The sequence below is a fragment of the Barbus barbus genome (genome assembly GCF_936440315.1).
Source record: "Barbus barbus genome assembly, chromosome: 2".
Lineage (NCBI taxonomy): Eukaryota > Metazoa > Chordata > Actinopteri > Cypriniformes > Cyprinidae > Barbus > Barbus barbus.
In genome coordinates, this window is record NC_136730.1 from 6,147,655 (window position 1) to 6,165,914 (window position 18,260).

Consider the following 18,260-nt stretch of genomic DNA (forward strand, 5'->3'; position numbering starts at 1 on the left):
GGTGCAGAAAGCGAATCCTACATTTAACTATATTCACTATTCATTCTTTCTGGAGATTTATATTCGCTGAAAGCGCATTCGATTACGTTTATTAATTACAGATGCGTACTAGAGATGCAAAAGAAAACCAAGCCTACAAGAACTACATTACCCACAATGCTTTGCCGCGAGGAAGCGCATTTGTAAACAGTGCTAGAAAGCTAAGGGAGAAAATTAGAAACATTTACGGGAGGCTTGGCTGTATTACTAGCGTGTCATATTTGATATTTTGTTTTAATACCGAAGGTATTATTCTTTCACAGGTTTAGTTTATTAACAGAACGCTTTTATTCAGTTAACGGGCGGGTTGCACATGAACTAGCACGTTTGCGTTCATTGATCTGGTCTGCAGTTGGAGAAAATGTGATTCTGCATTATTATTGTGGTGATTAATTAAGGCCAGACTCATTTGCGTGTCCATGGGGAAACGGAAAGACATGATTCACCCCAGGTTCCTCGCTGGTAAGTCTTTTTGAGTAATAAAAACATTCACGGTACTGCAATGACCATGACTTTGCGTTCATTTCTTCCCTGGTTTTTTCTCATTAGCTATGTGTGGTTGTTGGTGTTTGTTCTGTAGGAAGCGGGGATGATTACAGCGTGCACAAGAAGAAACACAAAAAGCACAAGAAGCACAAGAAGAAGCACCATCGCGATGATGGCCACAGTTTCTCCTCCGAGGCGCTGGAGTCAGACTCAGGGATGCTGCTGCTGCTGAAACCTCCTCAACTCAAGCTCAAGATCAAGCTCGGAGGACAGACTCTGGGCACCAAGAGGTCAGTCAGTGTACCTGTTTTTCAGCAATAAATGAGACTGAGATTTCTAAACAAGAGCTGTTTGTATTGATCTTTTCGGGAATCGATTCCAGATGATGGTTAGACTTCATGGAGAAGAAAAAATACACATTTTTGAAGTTCTAGAGCCTATAAATGATCAAATTTAGCCGAAAAAACCTGTTGCGCTCAAACCACATCATTCTTAATAACTACTATTGATTTTGTATTTAATCATTTATAAATGAGATATAATTGTCCATGAAGGCTGGAAGTGAAAAACTCCTTATATTCAGGGGGTGCAGAATTATTAAGCAGGTTTTCTTTTACAGATAAAATGAGCCCCAAAAAAGAGATTTAACTCAAACATTATTAAATTCCCATGAGAAGGATGCAATAATAGAATTTGCAAAGTTAAGACATGACCATTGGACAGTAAAATGCTCATTGGGTCAGCAAAAAAACAGGTGGAGAGGAAAAGACACAGGGTAACTGCAAAATAATTAAGAATTAAGGTGAAAAATTTGGTGTGAAACCATCAGGAACCGTTTATCCCTAATACTGTAGACAATAATGTAAAAATGAATGCATATGTGACCCTGGACCACAAAACCAGCCTTCAATGTCAATTTTCCGAAATTGAGAGTCATGCATCATCCGAAAGCTGAATAAATAATCTTTTCATTGATGTATGGTTTGTTGGGATCGGACAATATTTGGCCGAGATGCAACTATTTAAAAATCTGGAATCTGAGGGTGCAAAAAAATCTAAATATTAAGAAAATCACCTTTAAAGTTGTCCAAATTAAGTTCTTAGCAATGCATATTACTAATCAAAAATTAGGTTTTGATATATTTACGGTAAGAAATTCACTAAATATCTTCATGGAACATGATCTTTACTTAATATCCTAATGATTTTTGGCATAAAAGAAAAATCAATCATTTTGACCCATACGATGCATTTTTGGCTATTGCTATAAATATATCCCATGCTCTTTATATTGGTTTATTTGAGTGTTAAATCAATAGATCACCCATAAAAAAAAAAAAAATGTCCCTTTTAGACTTGCACTCTATTCATTTACTAACAGCTTGTTTTCTTACAAAAAACCTAACTAGCTTTTTATTTATTCTACAATTAACAAAAAGCAAAACAGGGCTATATCTATATTTGATAAAAATATCAAAATTACAGTTCAGAGCAAAATTGGCAAGTAAATGATGACCGTGTTTATTTTGGGGTGAATTATTTGTAAGGCATACAGATCCAACATTTGTATGTTCAGACCCAGCATGAGCCGATTCATGTGTAAAGTGGTGTCTGTTAGGAGTGTAATGTGAGTCACCTTTAATAAAGTGTTTACTGAATGTTGTTCTTATTTCAGTGTGCCCACATTCACAGTGATCCCGGACTCTCTGCGCTCCGTGTCGCCTCTGAACGTAGAGAGTGACGATGACAATGATGAAGATGAGGACAATGAGGAGGATGATGAGGACTCTGATGACGACGTGCCGTCAGAGGGAGTACCTATAGAGCAGTACAGAGCCTGGCTGGGTGACTCAACCGTTTTAAATCAGTCACTTTTATTATTTCAGTGACTGGCAGCCAGTGTTAATGTGCATGAGTGTGTTTTTGTTGGTAATACCAGATGAAGACAGTAACCTGGACCCGTCTCCTGTGCCGGACATGAACACAGATTCGCTGCTGGTCGGCCCGATGGATGAGGAGGAGCGATGGCTGGACGCGCTGGAGAGAGGAGAGCTGGATGATAACGGAGAGCTGAAGAAAGAGATCGACGAGTCTCTGCTCACGGCCAGACAGGTGTCTTATAAAACACACACAATCAACGCTCATTCAACCTACAGTAAACAAAAACTATAAATGGAGACAGTGTTGTGAAGATGCACAAACCTTACCTTAACCTGACAGGGTTATTATTGTTAACTAAAAGGGGAAATAATACTTTTCAGTTATTGTTCTTTCTAATTTTCACCTAGTTTAATTTTGAAGCACTAAAATTACTAACTGGAAAAAATGTAAAACCAAAACTGAAATAAAAGAAATGAAACCTAAATAGTAATATTTAAAATAAAAGTAATAACATTAACAAACATAATTACTAAAAATCTAACTTAAATTAAAATGAAAACAATGTATACAAATAAAAGCTAATTCAAAATGTTAATTAAAACTATAGTAATATGTCAATAATATTGAATAGCATGAAGATTCAAAGTTTGCTGTAATTTTTTTTTATTTAAAAATAAATTCATACTATTATAATTATCAAGAGTGACCGTAAATTTATACGTTACAAGACATTTCTATTTTAAATAAATGTTGTTCTTTAACTTTCTATTCATCAAAGGATCCTGAAATAAAATGTATCTCAGTTTTCACAAAAATATGAATCCGCACAAGTGACTTCAGCATTGATAATAATCAGAAATGTTTCTTGAGCAGCAAATCAGTATATTAGAATGATTTCTGAAGGATCATGTGACACTGAAGACTGGTGTAACGATGCTGAAAATTCAGCTTTGATCACAGAAATAAATAATATTTTACAATATATTCACATAGAAAACAGCTATTTTAAATTCCAATAATATTCCACAATTTTATAGCATTTCCCATATTTATTTATTAAATAAATGCAGCCTCTGTGATAATTAGAGACGTGAACAGTACTATGTGTCACACAAAATTTTAAATGAATAGTTGTTGACTGGTGACTTTAACTGAAGCATTTAAGGTACCTTATAAAAGTTTCTCCTCGGTCTGAACAGAAAGCGCTCCTACATAAGCATCAGAGCCAGCCGTTACTGGAGCTGCCCATGGGATACAAAGAGAAGGAGCTGACGGCCGAGATGATGCAGAAACGCGAGGAGCGCGCCCGCAAAAGACGCCTGCAGGCTGCCAAGAAAGCGGAGGAGAACAAGAACCAGACCATCGAGAGACTGACCAAGACCAGCAAGGCCAAGATCAAGAGCATGAGGGAGCGCAAGTCCAAGCAGGCGCAGCTGCCCATGGTGAGGTACAGCAGTAACACTCAGGGCGCTACAGTCTCGTACCCCGCCGGGGTCCCTGTCCCGAAGCCCGCTGCCCTGCCAGAGTCTCCTCCCGCGCCCATGAGCTGCGGCGTGTCCGGATGCTCCAACCTGAAGAAATACTCCTGCTCCAGGACCGGGACGCCGCTCTGCAGTCTGGAGTGCTACAGGAAGAACCTGACGCTGGTGCAGGAAGTCGCTTAAGGCACCGTCTGTTAGCGGTGTGCGTTTACAAATAGTAGATCCATGCAATTATGTTCAACAGCAGATACAAAATTCTTTGATTAATCAGTGTAAAATCATGCTGAAGTTTATTTATTTTGCATTCAAAGTGCAATTCATGAAACACAAGCAGTAACACTATACGGTACGGTTCAATTTGGTAATATTAGGTTTTCTAAAATAACAATGAACAAATTGTACTGCAATTATTAATCTAATTTAATGTAAATGTATAAATATTATATGCACACATACATGAATTCAGATGCAAAAGCCTCTGAGTGGCGTTTGAAATGCGCTTCAAAAATTAGTATTTTTTTATCACACTTCTATGTGTAGGTTCAGTAATTTCACTTTAAAGGCAATGAATTGATTGTTTTCATTAACTGAACATAAACAAAGGAGCCTGAGAAAAATGCTAGTTTTAGAAGAAATTTTCAGACGGCACTTACAGGCTTTTGCATCTGAACTCTTCATATGTGTGTGTGTGTGTGTGTGTGTTGTTAATTCATTGTTTGTTCATTCATAACACACCGACTAATTAATTTATACAACCTGACCCATTTGAAGTGTATTAGCATTTGTAGAAATTACATTAAGCTAAATTAATAAATGCTTTATAGTATTTTAATTATTAGTTTATGATAGCTAATGTTAACAAATTGAACTTATTGTAAAGTGTTGCCCAAATTCAATTCAATGTGACATTTACTTACAAATCATCATCATGAAGAATCATGAGAATATATTTCTGTTCAAAAAAATTCCTTTGAACTGAGAGTAACAACATAATGGCAAATATAAATCATTCTGTTAAAATTTATGTGTAATAATGTTTTATAACACATTCATTCTGCTTGTGTTTAATGAATGAAGCTCACTACCATTGTGAGAAGTCTGAAATAAACAACACCTCATGTAAATCTTGTATTTATTTCATGCATTTGAAGCCACATAAAGCATAATTCTAAACTGAAACTAAACCAAATTCATTAAAGTAACACTTTATAGGAAGGTTCAATTTCTTAACATTAGTTAATTCATTAGGTTTTATGAACTTTTTACAGCAAGGTTAATGTTAATTTATAAATATAATGTTGTATATTGTTCATTCATTGTTAGTTTGATCATAATACATTGTTAATTTATACATCTTGACTTGTTTAACATGTATTAGCATATGTAGAAATGAATAAATACTGTATAAGTATAGTTCATTGGTCATTTATATCTAATACATTAACAAATTTAACTTACTATAAAGTGTTATTCAAAATTATTTTTTAATTCAATTCATCGTGACAATTAAGAATTGCAAATTATTTACAAAGGAATTCATGAATCATAAATGAATTTCTGTGTAAACGGTTAATAAAACCACTTTGAATTGAATATATTTCTCTAAATGATTCTGTAGAAACATTATTGCATTGAATTTGAATAAAAAAAAGTTTTATAACATGTTCGTTCTTGTTTAATTATGTAACAAAGTCATTTCTGAAACTAAGAGCGCAGCCTTATTTTTGTAAAGAGACTGAAATAAAGAACAGCTTAAGTAAATCTGCTTTCATTTATTTGATAAATGATGCACATTTTTTGGAAGAACAATGCATTACAAAGTTTTAACTTAGAGGAACATGGGAGTTCCACACCTTCAAGTGTTGTTAAGGCTTTGGTCATAAAAGCTGCTTAGAAAACATCATTTTACTTGATCCAGCAAGGAAAAGTCAAGTGAAAACATCATTTCATGATCATGTTCATAAGCCTGTAGCTTGTGCTCGTTGAAGAAATCCAGCATAGTTTGAGGTATTAAAGTTGTTTTTTAACATTTCAATGCATTTTATTGTCCGATTCATCAGACTGGTTCATTAGTTTATTGCTACAGACGTTGCTGCCTGTTTTGAACTTCCACTGTGCAAAAAAACCCACAACAACATGTGATTAAAACAAGGATAGTCGTTGCTATGCTTAAACCAAAAATTAAACCCTCAGGTCACCCAAGATGTAGATGAGTTTGTTTCTTCATCAGATTTGGAGAAATGTAGCATTGCATCACTTGCTCAGCAATGGATGCTCTGCAGTGAATGGGTGCCGTCAGAATGAGAGTCCAAACAGCTGAGAAAAACATCACAATCCACACCACTCCAGTCCATCAGTTAATGTCTTTATGTGAAAACTGCGTGTTTATAAGAAACAAATTCATCATCAAGATGTTATTAACTTTAAACTGATGCTTCTGGCCAAAATACGAGTCCATAATCCATAATAATACTTAATACACATATTTGTTTAGATCTGTTTTGGACCGTTTTCACTTGTGCTTTCAAACAGTGCTTGACCTGTGCATATTTCTCTCCTGATTCAGACCAGACAACTTTTTCACTGGACTAGAGGAAGCGTTATTATGGATTATGGACTCGCATTTCGGCAGAAAAGTATGGTTAAAATGTCTTAATGATGGATTTGTTTCTTACAAGCACGCAGCTTGTCACTTAAAGACATTAACTGATGGACTGGAGTGGTGTGGATTATTGTGATGTTTTTCTCAGCTGTTTGGACTCTCATTCTGACGGCACCCATTCACTGCAGAGCATCCATTGCTGAGCAAGTGATGCAATGCTACATTTGTCCAAATCTGATGAAGAAACAAACGCATCTACATCTTGGATGACCCGAAGGCGAGGACATCTTCAACGAATTTTCATTTTTGGCTGTTCTTCTCCTATAAACATGAACCAGTAGTTTTCTGTCCACATCTATAATGGATTTACCTCCTAAAAAAGCTTGTTGTAGAGCAGACTGTGCTGTCTGACGCTGTGCTGGTGTTACAGTGCTACACGGCCAAGCCGAACGACAGCCGGAAGGCCATTTCCACAGGAACTTCAGGCACGGAGTCATGGAAGCACACGTAAAACTCTTGAGGAACCGGTTCGAGAAGCATTCGCCTGGAACGCAGACAAGAGATTGCAAATCAGAGGTGGAAAACATGACACTTTTGATGTTTTCCTGCTGTGTGCATGTCAGCGTCTCAAGCTAATATCTAAGCTAATTTTTTATGCTTTGCATTTACAGACAGGTGCATGATGGGAGGACGTTTCACTACAGAGCGTTTGGATTGGCATTGTAATGCAGTCCGTAATGGAAAAAAGTGAATGTGAACACGTGATGTGAGTTACAGACATGAAAGATGGGGATTTTTTGAGCTCCAAACTGTAAGAACAGCTGTCAATCACAGCGGATAAGGCGGCAGAACACGTACCCTATAACCCAGTAGGTCATGGTGGGCGCTGGTTTCTTCTGATCGGTCCAGTTCTCCGGTTTGCACTGAAACAAAACTCCATGTTCTTTGACTGGACCCAAACCTCGAGTGCTCTGCGGCCGCTCCGACCCTCTGCGGTCCTACAACACATTTACACATGCATGAGGTGACCAAACCATGCCAATATCACTATAGCAGAGAAATGATACCTAGAGCTAGTAACTTGTTAATAACTTAAAACACTGTTTAATAGACTTGCTGGAATTCATTTACATTTAGTCTTTTAGCAGACGCTTTTATCCAACGCGACTTACAAATGAGGACAACGGAAGCAATCAAAATCAACTAAAGAGCAATGATACACAAGTGCTATAACAAGTCTCCGTTAGTTTAACGCAGTACACATAGCAAGGTTTTTTATTATATAATAAATAAAAAGAAAACAGATAGAATAGAAAAAGAATAGAGCAAGCTAGTGTTAGAGGCCTTTTTTGCTTTTGTTAATTGTATAATAAATAAAAAGAAAACAAATAGACAGAATACAAAAAGATTAGAGAAGCTACAGGAATAGATAACTATTACAAATTATTCTCAGTAATTGTAATTAAGCTGACAAAATTAAAAACATCAACGAAAACTACAAATGAACTGAATGAAATAAGTATAAACCGTTAAAATGACGTAAATACTGTAAAAGTGATCAATAATCAATTTATTCATCAAATGTTGTCTGTTTAATTGACAAATAAATAGACATACTTCAAATTTAAATTAAGGTTTAAAAATCAAGTACAATTTTAAATACAAATTTTACAATTTAAATGAAAAAAAATACTCATTTTAAATTATTTATAGAATGAGATGCACTGCTGTTCAATTTTATCGTCTCTTATGCTCACCTAGACTCTAATTATTTGATCAAAAATACAGTCTGTAAAATATTATTACAATTTAAAATAACTGTTTTCTATGTGAATATATTGTAAAATGTAATTTATTACTGTGATGCCCAGCTGAATTTTGAGCGTCATTACTCCAGTCTTCAGTGTCACATGATCCTTCAGAAATAAGTCTAATAGTCTGATCTGCTACAGCTGTATTGTGTGTATGGGTGTGTGAGGTGTGTTACTCGTGAGGGGGGGCTCTGCTGGAAGGCCTGGCGTATGGACAGACAGCAGTGGTAGAAGTTCTGGATGAGCTGTGGGTGGATGGAGCCGCTCAGATGATTCATTTCTCTGTGTGTGGGAGCGATGAAGATGCCCTGCACCGTCTCCATCAGCACGTAATGGAACAGTGTGTTCTCAGCACCCGCCGTCAGCCTGTCACACACACACACACACACAACTGTGATTGCCTGAACAGCATTCCCATGACGTGACGTCAAACCACTCATTCTGTTCTTGAGGAGTAAGCAGATATTTTGTTATTTAAAGGGGTCATATGATGCGATTTAATGATTTCCTTTCTCTTTGGAGTGTTACAAGCTGTTTGTGCATAGATAAGATGGGCGATTCATATTCAAGCGCAAATAAGAACCGTTTCGCAGAAAAAAAAAAAAAAAGAATATTCGAATCTCAAAATTGAAAATCGAATGCCAACCCACCGAACGAATAATCGAATATTCTGGTCCAGCCCTAGTAAAAATCGTCACGTTTCAGAAAGGCGGAGCATAGAGGAGCAACAAAAATGTACAGTATGTGGAAAATAATGTGTTTTTTGAACCTCGAACCACATATTGCATTACACCAAATACACAAAATAAAGTTCTTTTTAGCAACGTCATATGACCCCTTTTAAGTGACTTAAGGTACACCTGTACAACCAGAGCTGGGTAGATTACTCACAAACTGTGGTCTGTTACTGATTCCAAAATGCATGACAAAAACTGTAGTTAATAACGTAATCCATTACATTACACAATATAAGATTACTTTCAGATTTTTAACGTTACACTTGTTTATCACACTGATAATCTCGTACCATATTGATATAAAAATAGATTTCACTCGTTGTAATTACAGTGCATTAAATATTATATTACGTCAAGGTTTCCCAGACTGGTGTTTGTGAAGGAACTGCAGGGGGTTTGTGTGTTTAATGAAAAGCTGATAATTAAATCATAAAACTGTCAAATTAAAATAAATCACTTTAAAAGAACATAAATCAAAATAAAACACTTATTAAATAAAATTTTTTTTTACCTGCATGTCATGTTAACATTAACCAATGCCAGAGAACCAAGAACATGCAAATATAATACTTCATTATTTATTTTTTTTATATCAGGGCTACTTCAAGTAAATACATTAGGTGAAAGGTTCAGATGACAAAAGTATGAGAATCCATGCACTACATGTAACTAAGAATTTATGAATTTTACTGTGCTTGAAAGAAAAAAGCCTTCCAAAGACAAAGTAATACATAAATAAAAAGTAACGTGTTCATCAGTAGTCGATGCAATGTTGAAACTTTTGAAACCTAAAATGATTTTTGTAAATCCAGTGATCAAATGCTGTGTAGACACCTGACTAATGACAGGTCTCTGTGTGAATGTCCACAAAACTGGACTTTCTGAGTATATATAAAGTGGCAGGCTATATTAGAAATGGAAATGTCAAAGATGAGAAAGAGGAATTGGAGAGAATCAATAAATTATGAATAATATGTTGCTATTGTGTGAATAGTACGTAATCATGTAATCAATAAAAACGTATCTAGTCTGATTACATGGATTTCAAAATGCCATTTAATCTTATTACAAATATATAATTTTTGGAATCTGATTGAAATCCACCCAGACATTTTTCTTCCATTAAAAACAAAAAAACTTCATGACAAAACCATAATAAAAGTACTATAAGATGTGGTCAAACTAGATGAACTCACTTGAGAACGTTGTGCATCTCCTCAGTCTCTCTGTCAGTCAGACTCTTCCTCAACGAGCCCAAATAGAAAGGGTTAGGATGCTTTAACCTGGGAATCTGACAGAAAACACAAAACTCACATAAACACTGAATTACATTTTGAGCTGGACTATACATCATATTATTGTAGAGGATGTATTGTTATTAAAGTGCACTTAAATCTAGAATGCCTAAAAAAGCCTAAACTTCAAAAATAAATACAAAAGCAAAACAACGGTTGTATAAATGTGCTCGGTCTGTTGCGCTCTTCATCTAACAAGCGCCGCTACTGTCTGCTGCTCTGACCTACATGTGATGAAAGCTAGTTTCCATGCATTTGCTCAAGCTTGTCTCTCTCTATGAGAATTTAAGAGCCTGAAAGGTTCATCTAGGCCGTCGGATAACTCAGACGGACGTGATTTATAACGGCTGTTCCTGATGCTGCTATATGAGAGGAGAGGGCGTTCTGGCAGAGGATGTGCTCAGTAACAGACGGCCGGATCATAACTCATATGCAGCGCTGATATATACGCTCTGATGTCTCACTACTGGAAAAATCAATGTATATTACTAGGATGTCACTTCTCTTTCTCTGCAAGTTGTTATGGGAAAGTACAAAGCTAGAGTTTCATGTCAGTACTTTCTATAGAAACTGAGCCAGTTTTCTGACCTGAAAGTCAAACTTTAGTTGGAGCAAAGAAAGACAAACTGAGCATTTGAATTCTATCGCTATTCAGTTTGGTGATGCTAGCGGGGCAGGAATCACAGAATTCACCTTTAATTTAAATATATTGTTATACTACACAAACCTACTCACATCAAATATACATCAATATATCAAATAATTCATGCTTTTATTGTATTTAATTCATTAAAACCAATTTAAACGTTTAAATATAGTAATTTAATTTCATTATTTTGACTTGTTTGTAAATTGGTAATAAAATAATTCAAAGAATCATAAAAGTATCAGTAAGTATAGGGTATATGATAAAATATTAACGAAGAAACATGATAAATCAAGATCAAACTCTCTCTCTCTTTATATAAATAAAATAACTTTCAGATTTAAATAATATATAACAATCTTCATAATATATATTTATAAGATCTGCATGAATTAATCTACTTTATCTGAATTACTTAATTTTCAGTATGATAAATATACAACTATGAAATATTCCTACAACTGAACTTAAGTAAAATTAACTTTAGAATTGAAATAATATAGGCTATAATATATGTGACCCTGGACCACAAAACCAGTCATAAGGGCCAATTTTTCACAATTGAGATGTATACATCATATGATAGCTGAATAAACAATCTTTCCATTGATGTATGGTTTGAATATCTTCACTGAACATGATCGTTACTTAATGTCCTAATGATTTTTGGCATAAAAGAAAAATCGATAATTTTAATCCATACAGTGTATTTTAGGCTATTGCTACAAATATACCTGTGCTACTTATAACTGCTTTTGTGCTCCAGGGTCACATATGCTATAAAAATCTGCATAAATACATATATTTAAAAATATTTTTATTGCACATACATTGTGCAATAAAAACTAGCATGAAATATTCCTACTATTGAACTTCAACAGTGAAGTGAAATCATATGTATAATTTAAATAATATAGTCAAATATATACCATGAATAATATCTGCATAAATACATACATTTACAAAATCTGCATAAATTAATTTCAGTACAATAAACACATCCATGAAATATTCCCACAATTTAACTTAACATTACAATTTGAAAAATTAACTCTAATATATACTATAAATAATATAATGTAAATATATTTCTGCATTACTGTAGTCAGGAATTTCAGGAAGTGATTCGTTTTATTAATGCATGATGTAATTTATTCTTTTATTTGTTCGATTTCAGGATGATTTCAGGTTTTTTTTTATGTTTTGTGAGACTGACATCTGTAAAATGTGCAACTAGTGAAACAGCATGATATGATCTATGATTAATATAAGAGAAACACCTTGAAAAATCCTGCGCTGCCCAGGCTGCCGTCTGACCCTCCCGAGCCGAGGGAGTCTCTGCGTGTGCCACTAGAGGGTGTCCGGCGCACAGCGTCCGGTGTGGCATGAGGACTCAGACCCCATGTGAAAGACGGCGTCCCATCGGTGTGACCCTCGCTGCCGCTGTCAGACAGACTCCTCTGTGGACTCGGCCTCCGTCCTCTCAGACTCGATGACCCTGACCCCGCCTCCCCGAACAGACTCCGCCCCATCCCACCCGGCGACGGGGGTTTGATGGCTGCCGTCAGGCGGCTGAGGATCGGAGAGCTGCCGATGCCGTCTTGTCGGTCCCGCCCACCGGCAGGAAGGAACCAATCGGCGCAGGAGAGACAGGGAGTGGGCGGAGCCGAGAGACGCTCCTCTATGGCGGCGTCCAGACTCTCCAGCTGAAGAAGTGTGGCTTTGACCTGATCCACATAGACGCAGTCGGGACCAGGAGATCCCAGAGCAGGCGAAGCACAACCACCGGCCTCCAGCAACACACACTGCATGAAGTGCCTCTGGAAACATCAGTATGAAAAAAAAAACAGTGTAGCACATTGGGTGTGCATTATATCCTCAATAATTCAATGTTCAATTACTGAGCACAAACCATATTAATCTACAAGTAATCCACACAACTCCAGTCCATCAATTAACATCTTGTGAAGTAAAAGCCTTGTGTTTGTAAGAAACAAATCCATCATTAAGATGTTTTAACTTGTCGCTTCTAGCCAAAATACAAGTCCATAATCCATAGTATAATGTGTAATATGTGAATATAAGCTAGTCATAAGGGTACATTTTTTGAAATTGAGATTTATACATCTGAAAGCTGAATAAATAATCTTTTCATTGCTGTATGGTTTGTTAGGACAATATTTTGGCCGATATACAACTATTGAAAATCTGGAATCAAGGGTGCACAAAATCTAAATATTGAGAAAATCGCCTTTAAGGTTCTTAGCAATGCATATTACTAATCTAAAGTTAGTTTTGATATATTTATGGTAGGAAATTTACAAAATATCTTCATGGAACATGATCTTTACTTAATATCCTAATGATTTTTGGCATAAAAGAAAGAGAAAAATATATAATTTTGACCTATACAATGTATTTTTGGCTATTGCTACAAATATACCCCAGCGACTTAAGACTGGTTTTGTGCTCCAGGGTCACATATAATATAATATAATATAATACTGTTTTGGACTGCTTTCACTTGTAAACGGTGCTTGATCTTATCATATTTCTCTCCTAATTCAGATGAGATGGGCTTTTCCACTGGAGGAAGTGTTTATGGACTGCACACTGTTAAAAGAAAAACAGTTGGGCAAACTTAAAAGTTTAAGGCAACCAGCTTCAACAGATTTTTGAGTTCTCAACTTCTTCTTGTAAGTTTATACAACAAAATGTTGAGAAATTTCCTAAAAAATAAGTTGAGAAAACTCAAAAATCTGCTGAAGCTGGTTGCCTTAAACTTTTAAGTTTGCCCAACCTTTTTCCTTTTTTTTTTTAACAGTGTGGTACTTTAGCCAGAAGTAATGGTTTGAAGTTACAAAAGTCTTAATGATGGATTTGTTTCTTATAAACATGCAGCTTTTCACTTTATAAGACGTTAACTGATGGACTGGAGTGGTGTGGATTACTTGTGGATTATTGTGGTGTTTTTATTAGCTGTTTGGATTTAGTAAAAATACAGTTAAAACAGTAATATTGTGAAAAATTATTACATGTTAAAAGAACTGTTTTCTATGTGAATATATATTTAAAATGTAATTTATTTCTGTGATCAAAGCTGAATTTTCAGCATCATTACTCCAGTCTTCAGTGTCACATGATCCTTCAGAAATCATTCTAATATGCTGTTTTACTGCTCAGGAAACATTTCTGATTATACTTCATACTTTGTGGAAACTGTGATACATTTTATTTAATGTTTCTTTGATGAATAGAAAGGTCAAAAGAACAGTATCTCTCACCAGGCCCACTATGAGCAGGAAGTGTCGTCCGTGTGGTTCGCAGTATCCAGGAAGTGATGCGGTGCTGGTTTGTGTTCTCCGCTGTGGAAACACCTCCCTCCACACCACCAGCTGCCCCACGCGCTGCTCCGACGCCAGCGGCAGCAGACAGTAATGCTGACAGTACAAACACACGTCCAGAAGGTCTTCTTTAGGCAGGTGGTTCGCTATCAGATATCCCTGCCAGACAAACAGACAAATAACAGATCTGTGTTCCTGACCTTCAGTAGTGGAAAAATGAGCGTGACAGAAAATAAACACTGCTAACTAGAGAAGCCCATTTCAGCCAATGAATAAAAAATAAAACAGGTAATTATGACTTTTTATCTCACAATTCTGACTTATTTTCTCACAATTGCGAGTTTACATATCAAGATTCCGACTTTTTGTCTTAAAATTGTGAGATTTAACCTCTCAGTTGCGAGTTATAAAGTCAGAATTAGGTGCTATAAAGTTGCAATTGCATGTCAAAGTCAGAATTGCGATCTAAAAAAAACAATTTTTTTGCAATTTACTTTTTCTCACCATTGTAACTTAATATCTCACAATTTTGCACTTTTCCTGCAATTGCAAGTTTATATCTCGCAATTATGACTTTCTCGCAATTGACTTTTTTCCGGCAACTGAATTTTTTCTCTCAATTGCAACTTTATATCTCGCAATTGACTTTTTTTCTTGCAATTTCAACTTTATATCTCACAGTTCTGACTTTTTTCTCGCAATTGACTTTTTTCTTGCAATTTCAACTTTATATCTCGCAATTCCGACTTTTTTCTCGCAATTGACTTTTTTCTTGCAGTTTCAACTTTATATCGCACAATTCTGACTTTTTTCTTGCAATTTCAACTTTATATCGCGCAATTCTGACTTTTGTCTTGCAATTTCAACTTTATATCGCGCAATTCTGACTTTTTTCTTGCGATTGCAACTTTATATCGCGCAATTCTGACTTTTTTCTTGCAATTTCAACTTTATATCTCACAATTCTGACTTTTTTCTCGCAATTGACTTTTTTCTTGCAATTTCAACTTTATATCTCGCAATTCCGACTTTTTTCTCGCAATTGACTTTTTTCTTGCAATTTCAACTTTATATCGCGCAATTCTGACTTTTTTCTTGCGATTGCAACTTTATATCGCGCAATTCTGACTTTTTTCTTGCAATTTCAACTTTATATCTCACAATTCTGACTTTTTTCTCGCAATTGACTTTTTTCTTGCAATTTCAACTTTATATCTCGCAATTCCGACTTTTTTCTCGCAATTGACTTTTTTCTTGCAATTTCAACTTTATATCGCGCAATTCTGACTTTTTTCTCGCAACTGACTTTTTTTCTTGCAATTGCAACTTTATATCTCACAATTCTGACTTCTTTTCTTGCAATTATGACTTTTTTCCGGCAACTGAATTTTTTCTCTCAATTGTAACTTTATATCGCGCAATTCTGACTTTTTTCTTGCAATTTCAACTTTATATCGCGCAATTCTGACCTTTTTGTTGCAATTGCAACTTTATATCTCGCAATTCTGACTTTTTTCTCCCAATTGACTTTTTTCTTGCAATTGCAACTTTATATCTCACAATTCTGACTTTTTTTCTCCCAATTGACTTTTTTCTTGCAATTGCAACTTTATATCTCACAATTCTGACTTCTTTTCTTGCAATTATGACTTTTTTCCGGCAACTGAATTTTTTCTCTCAATTGCAACTTTATATCTCACAATTCTGACTTTTTTCTCGCAATTGACTTTTTTCTTGCAATTTCAACTTTATATCGCGCAATTCTGACTTTTTTCTTGCAATTTCAACTTTATATCGCGCAATTCTGACTTTTTTCTTGCAATTTCAACTTTATATCTCGCAATTCCGACTTTTTTCTTGCAATTTCAACTTTATATCGCGCAATTCTGACTTTTTTCTTGCAATTTCAACTTTATATCGCGCAATTCTGACTTTTTTCTTGCAATTTCAACTTTATATCGCGCAATTCTGACTTTTTTCTTGCGATTGCAACTTTATTTCGCGCAATTCTGACTTTTTTCTTGCAATTTCAACTTTATATCTCACAATTCTGACTTTTTTCTCGCAATTGACTTTTTTCTTGCAATTTCAACTTTATATCTCACAATTCTGACTTTTTTCTCGCAATTGACTTTTTTCTTGCAATTTCAACTTTATATCGCGCAATTCTGACTTTTTTCTTGCAATTTCAACTTTATATCGCGCAATTCTGACTTTTTTCTTGCAATTTCAACTTTATATCTCGCAATTCCGACTTTTTTCTTGCAATTTCAACTTTATATCGCGCAATTCTGACTTTTTTCTTGCAATTTCAACTTTATATCTCGCAATTCCGACTTTTTTCTTGCAATTTCAACTTTATATCGCGCAATTCTGACTTTTTTCTTGCAATTTCAACTTTATATCGCGCAATTCTGACTTTTTTCTTGCGATTGCAACTTTATATCGCGCAATTCTGACTTTTTTCTTGCAATTTCAACTTTATATCTCACAATTCTGACTTTTTTCTCGCAATTGACTTTTTTCTTGCAATTTCAACTTTATATCTCACAATTCTGACTTCTTTTCTTGCAATTATGACTTTTTTCCGGCAACTGAATTTTTTTCTCTCAATTGCAACTTTATATCTCGCAATTCTGACTTTTTTTCTCCCAATTGACTTTTTTCTTGCAATTGCAACTTTATATCTCGCAATTCTGACTTTTTTTCTCCCAATTGACTTTTTTCTTGCAGTTGCAAGTTTATATCTCCCAATTCTGACATTTTACTCACAATTCTGACTTTTTTCTGGCAATTGAATTTTTTACTTTATATCTCGTAATTCTGATGTTTTTCTCGTAACTGCGGGTTTATATCTGGTAATTCTGGCATGTTTCTTGAAATTTTGACTCTTTCTTGTAATTGCAAGTTTATATCTCACAATTCTGACTTTAGTCTTGCAATTTGGCTTTTTTCTTACAATTGCAAGTTCTTTTCTCGTAATTCTGACTTTTTTCTTGCAATTGCAAGTTTATATCTCACACTTCGGACTTCTTTTCTCAGAACTGAGAGATATAAATTCATAATTGCGAGTTATAAAGTGCAATTATGTAAGTTTATTATATAAGAATGTTGGTAACCAAACAGTTGATGGTAGCGATTGATATGGTGGTGGCCATTAAAATGGGGGAAAAAAAATGTTATGAAAGTCAATGGCTACCGTCAACTGTTTGGTTACCAATATTCTTCAGAACCTCTTCTTCTGTGTTCAACAACTGAAAGAAACTCATGAAGGTTTGGAATCGCTTGAGGGTGAGTAAATGATGACAGTTTTAATTTTTGGGTGAACTATCCCTTTAAGGAGCAACAGATGGAGGCTTAATCAATCCTCTTCACATCATCATTCATAATTAAAAGAGTCTCTTCAGCTGACAGCTGCATTCACACGTCGCCCTTCTGTCAAACTCGTTTCAACCATTAAACCTGAATGAGACTCCTTTACAAGCACGTTTGAATTTTAATTACTCACTGACAGCAGGCGTGCAGCACTTTCTACAGCAATTTGTGATGCTGCTTGATTCACACTGAATGATAACATGTGGCTTCAGGAGGGTCATCACTCACCTTATAAAACAGACAGGAGCCCAAAATGACGTACAGACGCCTCATGCCATAGAAATCCTCAGACTGACCAATGAGAGAACAGAGAAGGGTTATTTCATACCAGTGTTACTTCACTGTCATTGCTATACTATCGTAGTTTATTATGGTATAGTATTATTGGTTTTAGATTTAGTTACAGATAATAACTTCACTTAGGTCTGTACATTTATAATGAGAATAACAGTTTATAACGTTTCCGTCCCACAAACCCAAGCCCTTCATGTTGAAATTGTTATAAGGGTATTTAAAAGTATTTCTATCCGGTTTTTACAGAATAATCCAAATACAATCTGACA

General features: G+C 35.3%; 2 protein-coding genes across 2 annotated transcripts in view; one reads left to right on the forward strand and one right to left on the reverse strand.

Moving 5' to 3' along the window:
* The first annotated feature begins 158 nt into the window (after positions 1–158).
* On the forward strand, positions 159–5,645 carry LOC306887980 (INO80 complex subunit B-like). Its single transcript, XM_079446058.1, has 5 exons — positions 159–501; positions 620–815; positions 2,201–2,370; positions 2,465–2,637; positions 3,606–5,645. The coding sequence occupies exons 1-5, from the start codon at positions 459–461 to the stop codon at positions 4,068–4,070; spliced, it is 1,047 nt and encodes a 348-aa protein (XP_079302184.1). The 5' UTR covers positions 159–458; the 3' UTR covers positions 4,071–5,645.
* The window catches only part of LOC306887972 (protein inturned-like), a 29,001-nt gene continuing 16,386 nt past the window's right edge, over positions 5,646–18,260 (reverse strand). Inside the window, exons 10-16 of the mRNA XM_079446047.1 lie at positions 17,926–17,988; positions 14,263–14,481; positions 12,259–12,798; positions 10,234–10,328; positions 8,477–8,666; positions 7,348–7,487; positions 5,646–7,033 (exon numbers count right to left, since the gene is read on the reverse strand). Coding sequence (XP_079302173.1) covers positions 6,922–7,033; positions 7,348–7,487; positions 8,477–8,666; positions 10,234–10,328; positions 12,259–12,798; positions 14,263–14,481; positions 17,926–17,988 — 1,359 coding nt within the window. The 3' untranslated portion in view covers positions 5,646–6,921. The remainder of the gene's footprint in view (positions 7,034–7,347; positions 7,488–8,476; positions 8,667–10,233; positions 10,329–12,258; positions 12,799–14,262; positions 14,482–17,925; positions 17,989–18,260) is intronic.

Coding starts and splice junctions, on each gene's coding strand:
- LOC306887980 (XM_079446058.1), top strand. CDS start 459: ATGGGGAAACGGAAAGACATGATTCACCCCAGGTTCCTCGCTG. Junction 2,371..2,464: donor GCAGTACAGAGCCTGGCTGG/GTGACTCAACCG, acceptor TGGTAATACCAG/ATGAAGACAGTAACCTGGAC. Junction 2,638..3,605: donor CTCTGCTCACGGCCAGACAG/GTGTCTTATAAA, acceptor CGGTCTGAACAG/AAAGCGCTCCTACATAAGCA.